Source organism: Phoxinus phoxinus, assembly GCF_949152265.1.
Source record: "Phoxinus phoxinus genome assembly, chromosome: 17".
NCBI classification, from domain to species: domain Eukaryota; kingdom Metazoa; phylum Chordata; class Actinopteri; order Cypriniformes; family Leuciscidae; genus Phoxinus; species Phoxinus phoxinus.
In genome coordinates, this window is record NC_136892.1 from 13,083,102 (window position 1) to 13,092,897 (window position 9,796).

The following is a 9,796-nucleotide window of genomic DNA, read 5'->3' on the forward strand; positions in this document are numbered from 1 at the left end:
GCCAAACATGCAGTTGCGTCGCAATCTAAATGTGACGTAATCCGCGGTTCTTTGTTTTCGAACGCTTATTGTTATGAAAACTTTCTAATATTCATAGAGACAAAGAGACCACTTTTAAACTGTTAAATACTGAAATACTAAAGCTCATCATGAATGATAAACCACCTCGAATGATAGCAAAACGTCTTACATGTCTCAAATGCATAAATATCCCAAAAAAATGAACAGTCATGAAAAATGAAACGTTCTGAAGCTTGTGCTTATAGAAAAAAATAAAAAATCGAAGTAATGTTAACTAAATGTCCAACAAATCTGAAATATAATTACATTTTTATTTGTCTCAGAATTTGATATGACAGTGAACAAAGAAAACAGTGAAAGTAGCCTAGGCCTATATACAAATCTTATTATAAAGTGGAATTACTGGAATATATATATATAATCTTTAACCAAATAAAATCATATAGGTTAGACACACACACACACACACACACACACACACACACACACACACACACACACACACACACACACACACACACACACACACACACACACACACTATTATATGTGCCTATAACCTATATGACTTGATTTGGTTAAAGGTTAATGACTTTTACACTATTTACACAAGTAAAATCTCGTCCTTGAGAATGTAAAATATCTTGCGATTCACTTTAATGACTTTATTTTATGTATCTCCAACAAACACAGCCATCAATGTTCTAGGAGTGGCTGTGTCTTTGCTGGCTCAGAGACAAAGTACTTGCTCAACAACATTAGAATCTGGGGAGAAACACACAATGGAATCATCTAAAAAATGCACAAGTATAAATAATTGTTTGACAGACATATTTTCACCTTATAATTTAACAATAACACAAACAGGCTAATCAGGAAACTAAGAAGATCTTTTTGAATTAGTAATTCATATTTAAGAGGGATTCCATGGTTCCATCCCATTTGCCAGTACAGTAATGGCTACTTGAATTCCAGTCATCTCCTCAATGCTCAATGTCTCAGTGGTTTGAATGCCTGAGATGCAATTCCATGTGGAGATGTTCAATTTCGTTTGCAGCACTGTAGGACACAAAAGTTTCAGATAGATTTTGATTCAAAGATCTGAGTTATTTAGTATGTAAACTAGTTCATATTAAACATAGTCTTTATTTTATTATGACGATAACAAAATTAAGTTGACCTTAATAATTTTATCCCTCCTAGAGATGAGTGCTAATACAATTGTGCATAAAACCACCACCACTCCAGCAAGCGTGGGTCCTAGAGGGAACTTTAGGACTCTATCTAAGGGGGGGGAAAGAAACATAAATTAAACTGAACATAAATGTAAAGCAGAATGTCAAAGAAAAATTGAGGATAAAAAAGGGACCACAAACCTTCAACCGTAACTGTAAAAGTCCTGCTCGCCATTCCATATTTGGACGAGGTTACCTCACAGATGTACGTTCCTTGATGTACATCACGCTCAGCTTTTGGGATTGACAACTCAGCGGTAATGCCATTATTGGTCGTTACGTAACTACCTGTGGTCAGATCCAGAACTTCTCCATCCCTTTTCCAAACCAGAGCTACAGGAGGGTTGGCACGTACATCACAGGACAGAACAACGGCACTTTTTTCCTCAACAAAGACTTCTTTAGTGTCATTAAGGTCTGGAGGATCTGTGATATAATGGCATTCAAAGCTTAGAATGAAACAACATCTGACCATATCTCCTTAACTATGCTGTTTTACATGCATACAGGAAATATTTTTTTTTTCACCAGCCACTTACAAATTGCAGCAGCATATTAATCAGTTTGACTGACATCTATAATTCATGTAAATAAATATTCCAGATTCAAAACAACTTAAACTCAATCAACAGCTGTATTGAAAGAGATGTTTTAGTGTTTACAAATTAACCTCACAAACTCACAATCCTAACTGAGTCAACATTCGATGTGGGCTACATTTAAAGAGTTCATTTAATGAGTTTGATAAGGCGTTAGTTCTGGAAAAGCTTAACTGAAATGAAATTGATTCCTAACCTTTCAGTTTTATATTCCTGTTTACTCAAGTATTCTGAACATTAAACTTACAATGGACGTAGAACTCAATGGAGCGGTTCACACTTGCGTCACCCTTCAGCTGACAGGTAAAGACGACTCCGTTGTCCTCTTTAGTGACAGACTGTACACAAAGACTACTCCGGGACAGGCGGTTTTCTTCTGCCAGATTTACCCGGGCACCATTGCGGAACCACTGCAGTTCATGGTTGGATGGGTCAATACTTTCATCAGTCTTACAAGTTAGGGTGACGGTTTTCTTAACCTCTGTCTGTAGCAAGCTCCCGGTGGCCATCGGACATGACTCGACGGTGACCGCTGGTCAGAATGTGTTTAGAGATAATTAAATATTAGCAATTTGTCCAGACATAATGTATTTGAATTATTTGAGTACTATATGTTAGAACATGCAGCATTTGGATCTGTTTGAAGGCACCAGACTTTGATAGATTATTAGGCTACCTTTTATAGGACTGACACAGCACAGCAGGAGCAGAATGATAACCAATACTTTCATCTTTGTGAGTGTGCCAGCTGCCCTTAATGATAAAAAGACATCAACAAATATGATTTGTGGAATGTTTTGGGTAAACATTCTTCCAATTAATTCGTATTTTGCTAGAAATGTAAGAAAATGGCCTTAACTTATCAAAGTCAACGTGGATCCAAAACAACTTTGGATCCCATTGACTTTCATAATACATTTCTCAGAATATCACTGAAGAATACAGTTTCGGAATGATGTGAGGGTATGTAAATGATGGCAAAATTGTACATTTAAATAACAATTCCAGGCAGTTTCAAAGTCATTGAATCATTTGATTTTATCAACAGAATGTGTGAAATCTTAATCGCATTCTCAGAAATTCAGATCCCTTTTACTCACCAAAGCTTTGTGTGATGGTTCTCTGGAAAATGCCAAATCCTGAGGTTGCGTGAGGTCTGGAGAGGCCAGTGTCTTTGCACTAATGGTTTATATTCTGTCCCTTTACAGCACTTAACAGGAATTGAAATCACCTTCCCCTCACGGTCACAGACCTTTTAGTGTTGTGCAAAAATAGGCTTATAAGTGTCATTTCAATCTCTCAAGGTGGAATGGGAAGGATGAAAAGAGAGAAATCTCATAAAGATATAGTCTTACAGTCATAAAAACGTTTGCGATAAGAGAAATTGTATGTTCTATAAATGCCTATGTCAATGCCAAACGTATTAAATAAAAAAATACACGTCCCAACCCAAAATTAATCATGCATTACTTTAGTGTTTATATGTGATATCTGAGTTCAGTGACTGTGACGCAGGGCAATGACACTATGCACATGTAGAGCATGCAGGAAAATCAGTTATATAAATTTGATACAAATACAGTGTTATATGCATAAGGTCACCTTGTTATACTATTAGCATAAGCCAGACAAGGGTGGATTAAAGGTAAAGGAAATATATATATATATTTTACATAGGCTATATAGGGTACTACGGGGCTAAAGGCACACCTTAAGAAAAATGTAATTTAGACAAATGTAACACCTTAAGTAATTTTCACTACTCCCATGATTGCAGAAAAAATATATAAACTAAAACTAAAATAATACAGTATGTTTTTAAGTTAATACTTGTTCAAAACAATAATTTTAGAAAGTTTGTAGGCTACTATTTTATGTTTATTTTGGTAAATAAAATAATTAATTTTTGTTCCATAAATATACTGTCATTAAAATGTTAATTTAAAAATATTTTTTAAAAATACAGAAACAAAAGTATTTAAAAAAAATAAAGATTCTGACAGCATTGAGGGAGATCCCATAATAATTTTATATGGATTTACATTAGTAGCAATAAATAATATTTATTATATGATATGATTAATTTTGAAATAAATTCAATCATTTTATCAATTCTCATTTGCTTCTTAAATCTACAATATATATAAAAAAAGTAAAAATTTTTTTTGGATCAAATTAGTGCATGATCAAATTAGATGGCAAAATTTTACATTTAAATAACAATTCCAGGCAGTTTCAAAGTCATTGAATCATTTGATTGTATCAACAGAATGTGTGAAATCTTAATTGCATTTTCAGAAATTCAGATCCCTTTTACTCACCAAAGCTTTGTGTGACGGAGCACTTTGCATGGATCGCATCAAGGTCATCTTGAAAAGCAGATGTTTTGGAAAGTGCTGCGGTGGTTTAGAGGAAAATTAAATCAAAGGCGCCTTTTATACCCTATACGTCTTCTTTCGTTTGGATGAGACGCTAAACCAAGGTCCTGACTCTATATGCGGTCATGAAAAATCCTATGGCACTTCTCGTAAAAAAAGATGTAACCCCTGGTCCCATTCCCTCCATTGGCCCTTATCAATCATGTGTATTATTTATGTATAAAGGCATAATGGTTATCAGCCAGATTGTTGAATATGAACTAATAGTTATAATGAAATTATGTAACAGTTCTGTTTTCTAGTGCATATTGTGCATTTAGCTTTGTCTTCGCCCCAGTTTGGAAACAAAAGATGTATTATGCTGTTTACATTACATAAGGATGGGGTCTCAATTATCATCCACCAGGGGGCCCAGTTTGACCACAGTGAGCTAATGGTGTTGATTATCAAAGTCCAACTGTAACTCAAACTAACAGATATCACAGGTTCAGTGTGAATTTTAACTATGGAAATCAAGCCTTTTGTCTTCAGTGTTTTTGATTAGCTATGTAGGCACCAATATATATATAGGATGTATCACATAAAAAAAAAATCTCAATTGCACTTGATTATACAGTACAAGACTATAATGCTATAGTACAATGATTTATACTGTATAATACAATTATATATGAAATATGTCATATATAATACAAATGAATTGATACAATGTTATTAAAGAAATTACAGGAGCACTTATTATTCATTGTGATTTGAGAATGATTTAAAGGGCATCTTTGTCACATGCCTGTCCTGTCTCGTGTAGCACTTGTGGGTTTTTGTGTTCCTGTCTCTGTCTCGATCCCAACCCTCCTTGTTATCTCATGATTGGTTTAATTTGCCCCACCTGTTGTTCCCTCATCACCTGCCTGATTTGTCCCTTTTATAAGTTCCTTGTGTTTGCAGTCTGTGTCGGATCGTTGTCTTGTATACGTCTCCTGCTTTTCCCGTGACCCTCTGGTATGTTTGGTTTTGAAGTTGTGGTTATGTTTTATATTATGGTTTTCCCCCTTGTGGGTTTTTGCTTTACTTTGTTTCCTTTTTTTACAATAAATCTTTATTCTTTCTGCATTTGAGTCCTCACCCAGTTTCCTTAATTCTAACGTAACATAACGATCCGACCATGTCGAGGACTCAGCGAAAGATGTCACATCACCCACCAGCCCCCTCTGTCTCGTGTCCCCAATACGAACGGATTCTTCGTTTTCAGTCGCTAAGTTCCCTCCGCCAACAAGGGGCTGATTTGAGGAAGTTTGCAGTCGAATTCCTTAGAGCGGCGGAGGGATTAAGACTGAATGAAGAGTCTCTTAAGGACCTTTTCTTTTATGCACTCGACGAGCCCATGGACTGGTTGCTCAGGAGGGTGTATGATAGGAGTACCTTTGAGGCGATGGTGGAGGGTCTCGCTCGCTTGCAGGAGCGAGAGGCCAGGAAGATGGTTTCTCTTCCGGTGGTCCCTGTTCCGGTGGTCCCAGTTCAGGTGGTCCCTGAGTCGGAGCCAGTGTCTGCTGTTCCTGAGTCGGAGCCAGTGTCTGCTGTTCCTGAGTCGGAGCCAGTGTCTGCTGTTCCTGAGTCGGAGCCAGTGTCTGCTGTTCCTGAGTCGGAGCCAGTGTCTGCTGTTCCTGAGTCGGAGCCAGTGTCTGCTGTTCCTGAGTCGGAGCCAGTGTCTGCTGTTCCTGAGTCGGAGCCAGTGTCTGCTGTTCCTGAGTCGGAGCCAGTGTCTGCTGTTCCTGAGTCGGAGCCAGTGTCTGCTGTTCCTGAGTCGGAGCCAGTGTCTGCTGTTCCTGAGTCGGAGCCAGTGTCTGCTGTTCCTGAGTCGGAGCCAGTGTCTGCTGTTCCTGAGTCGGAGCCAGTGTCTGCTGTTCCTGAGTCGGAGCCAGTGTCTGCTGTTCCTGAGTCGGAGCCAGTGTCTGCTGTTCCTGAGTCGGAGCCAGTGTCTGCTGTTCCTGAGTCGGAGCCAGTGTCTGCTGTTCCGATTTCGGTGGTCCGGAGACGGAGGAGGAGAAGGAGAGGAACCTCTTCATCGGGTCGTCTGGTGGGTTCTAACCCAGAGACCAGCCCGGAGGTAACTGCCATCCCTGCCGTGCCGCCCGAGCTGCTCGCCCTGCCGGCCCCGCCCGAGCTGCTCGCCCTGCCGGCCCCGCCCGAGCTGCTCGCCCTGCCGGCCCCGCCCGAGCTGCTCGCCCTGCCGGCCCCGCCCGAGCTGCTCGCCCTGCCGGCCCCGCCCGAGCTGCTCGCCCTGCCGGCCCCGCCCGAGCTGCTCGCCCTGCCGGCCCCGCCCGAGCTGCTCGCCCTGCCGGCCCCGCCCGAGCTGCTCGCCCTGCCGGCCCCGCCCGAGCTGCTCGCCCTGCCGGCCCCGCCCGAGCTGCTCGCCCTGCCGGCCCCGCCCGAGCTGCTCGCCCTGCCGGCCCCGCCCGGGCTGCTCGCCCTGCCGGGACCGTCCCAGTTGCTCGCCCTGGTTCCTGAGCCGGTGTCTGAGCCGCTGTCTGTTGCAGTTCCTGAGCCGGTGGTGCCTGTTGCAGTTCCTGAGCCGGTGGTGCCTGTTGCAGTTCCTGAGCCGGTGGTGCCTGTTGCAGTTCCTGAGCCGGTGGTGCCTGTTGCAGTTCCTGAGCCGGTGGTGCCTGTTGCAGTTCCTGAGCCGGTGGTGCCTGTTGCAGTTCCTGAGCCGGTGGTGCCTGTTGCAGTTCCTGAGCCGGTGGTGCCTGTTGCAGTTCCTGAGCCGGTGGTGCCTGTTGCAGTTCCTGAGCCGGTGGTGCCTGTTGCAGTTCCTGAGCCGGTGGTGCCTGTTGCAGTTCCTGAGCCGGTGGTGCCTGTTGCAGTTCCTGAGCCGGTGGTGCCTGTTGCAGTTCCTGAGCCGGTGGTGCCTGTTGCAGTTCCTGAGCCGGTGGTGCCTGTTGCAGTTCCTGAGCCGGTGGTGCCTGTTGCAGTTCCTGAGCCGGTGGTGCCTGTTGCAGTTCCTGAGCCGGTGGTGTCTGTTGCAGTTCCTGAGCCGGTGGTGCCTGTTGCAGTTCCTGAGCCGGTTGCTGTTGTTGTTCCTGAGCCGGTGGTGTCTGTTCCAGTTCCTGAGCCGGTGGTGTCTGTTGCTGTTCCTGAGCCGGTGTCTTTTGCTGTTCCTGAGCCGGTTGCTGTTGTTGTTCCTGAGCCGGTGGTGTCTGTTGCTGTTGCAGTTCCTGAGCCGGTGGTGTCTGTGACTGTTCCTGAGCAAGGGTCTATTCCTGTTCCGCTTGGGTCTTCACCGCCATGGCTGCCCGAGTGGTCGTCTTCACCCTGTTCGTCTCCGCCCTGGCCGCCAGATGGACTGTCGTCTTCGCCCTGGCCGCCCGAGGGGTCTTCACCGCCCTGGCCGCCCGAGGGGTCTTCACCGCCCTGGCCGCCCGAGGGGTCTTCACCGCCCTGGCCGCCCGAGGGGTCTTCACCGCCCTGGCCGCCCGAGGGGTCTTCACCGCCCTGGCCGCCCGAGGGGTCTTCACCGCCCTGGCCGCCCGAGGGGTCTTCACCGCCCTGGCCGCCCGAGGGGTCTTCACCGCCCTGGCCGCCCGAGGGGTCTTCACCGCCCTGGCCGCCCGAGGGGTCTTCACCGCCCTGGCCGCCCGAGGGGTCTTCACCGCCCTGGCCGCCCGATGAACTGTCCGCTTCGCCTTGGCCGCCCGATGAACTGTCCGCTTCGCCTGTCCCTTCCGTCCCGCCCTGGTCTGTCCCTCCCGTCCCGCCCTGGTCTGTCCCTCCCGTCCCGCCCTGGTCTGTCCCTCCCGTCCCGCCCTGGTCTGTCCCTCCCGTCCCGCCCTGGTCTGTCCCTCCCGTCCCGCCCTGGTCTTATGGAGCGTCTGGTAGCCGCTCCGTAGGGAGGGGGTAATGTCACATGCCTGTCCTGTCTCGTGTAGCACTTGTGGGTTTTTGTGTTCCTGTCTCTGTCTCGATCCCAACCCTCCTTGTTATCTCATGATTGGTTTAATTTGCCCCACCTGTTGTTCCCTCATCACCTGCCTGATTTGTCCCTTTTATAAGTTCCTTGTGTTTGCAGTCTGTGTCGGATCGTTGTCTTGTATACGTCTCCTGCTTTTCCCGTGACCCTCTGGTATGTTTGGTTTTGAAGTTGTGGTTATGTTTTATATTATGGTTTTCCCCCTTGTGGGTTTTTGCTTTACTTTGTTTCCTTTTTTTACAATAAATCTTTATTCTTTCTGCATTTGAGTCCTCACCCAGTTTCCTTAATTCTAACGTAACAATCTTGAGCTTCAATAGAAGCATCTGACCTTCTGTATAAAGAGTCACATGATCAGTGTCAATAATTTGCTTATTTGATTAGATAAGCAATAATAAAAAAGAATTAAATAATTCTTAACTTAGATTCAGAATTTCAGATTTTCAATGTGGCCCCACTGTACAAAACAAAAACAAATGATGTGATCAATAAGTCATGACAACATATGTTTTGACAGCAACTCATCAAAATAAGTTAAGCAATTTTAATTTTTGTTATGGAGTTATACAATATTTTTTTTTTAAATTTAGTTTGAAATGACTTACAGCCAAGTTGATTGTATGAAAGGCAGCAATTTTTAAAGGGGGGTATGGGGGGGGGGGGGGGGGGGCATATTACAGAAACTTTCTATCTTAAGTCTTTAAATTGATTTAGGATTATTATCCTATCTTATGAAATCTATTTATCTGTAGTTAGGAAATCTTAAACCCCTCCGTCGAGTTCTGTGATCAACTCTCAGGTCTGTTAAGCAACCAACAGCTGCTGTGACGTAAAATGAAAAAAACTAGAGATTAAAATGGAGAAACAAATTAAGTGGTGCTTTTCACTAAGTGAAGTTTTGATAAGCTTGGTTGAAAAGGCAAAGCCTAATCCTTTTATTTCATAGGAATCTGTAATTGTCGAGTTTGTCATTAGCACATCATTTGGGTGTTCACAAAGTCTTTCCACCATCAAACATCGCTTGATCGTGTATTATTAACAAATGCGACGCCATTCTCAGACAGAGCTATTATGTGATTTTTACAGTTATAATTAATTTCACAAATTATTTAGAAGTTGGGTTTGTCCTAAAGTTAAGACAGTTTTTAGGATTTTTTTGTGGAGTTAGGCTGCGTCTGTAATACCCTTTTCCTATTCATAAAATTATGCACTTAAGAAATGTCATTTTGTAATAGATTTTGTCCTAAGTGAGGTCCTAACTGAAATACCAAACTGATAAGATCGGATTCTAAAGTTAGGATCTTACTGCAATGCGCCCCCAGGTGCTCAAGTAAAAAAAGGGAACCCCTTTTATAATTATTTATAAAAAGTAGTTACATATTATTGATCATATTTTAATTAATTACACTTCTGTCAGGACCACTATCGTCAAATACGATCGGCAATTCGATACAGTTGGATTGGCGGTATGGTTCTGTTCTGGGCGAGAACTCCCTGCGCATCTATGTGCATCTCATGTGATATTGCTTAACTATATTATGTTGTAAAACACAAAATACATTAACTCTTACATGGGCAATTCATATATTGAATTTTGGGGGC

General features: G+C 43.5%; 1 protein-coding gene across 1 annotated transcript; it reads right to left on the reverse strand.

Moving 5' to 3' along the window:
• Positions 1-319: 319 nt before the first annotated feature.
• Positions 320-3,101, reverse strand: tmigd1 (transmembrane and immunoglobulin domain containing 1). Its single transcript, XM_079586052.1, has 6 exons — positions 2,956-3,101; positions 2,532-2,608; positions 2,103-2,387; positions 1,398-1,682; positions 1,202-1,305; positions 320-1,080 (listed from the first exon to the last, which is right to left on the reverse strand). Exons 2-6 carry the CDS (start codon positions 2,584-2,586, stop codon positions 1,063-1,065), a joined length of 747 nt encoding a protein of 248 aa, XP_079442178.1. The 5' UTR covers positions 2,587-2,608; positions 2,956-3,101; the 3' UTR covers positions 320-1,062.
• Between the last annotated feature and the right edge of the window lie 6,695 nt (positions 3,102-9,796).

Bases quoted from the DNA above. Each gene is read 5' to 3' on its own strand.
- tmigd1 (XM_079586052.1), bottom strand. From the start codon at position 2,586: ATGAAAGTATTGGTTATCATTCTGCTCCTGCTGTGCTGTGTCAGTCCT. The intron at 2,388-2,531 runs GTAGCCTAATAA...CATTCTGACCAG, and splicing joins CTGTGTCAGTCCTATAAAAG to CGGTCACCGTCGAGTCATGT. The intron at 1,683-2,102 runs GTAAGTTTAATG...ATTATATCACAG, and splicing joins CATTGAGTTCTACGTCCATT to ATCCTCCAGACCTTAATGAC.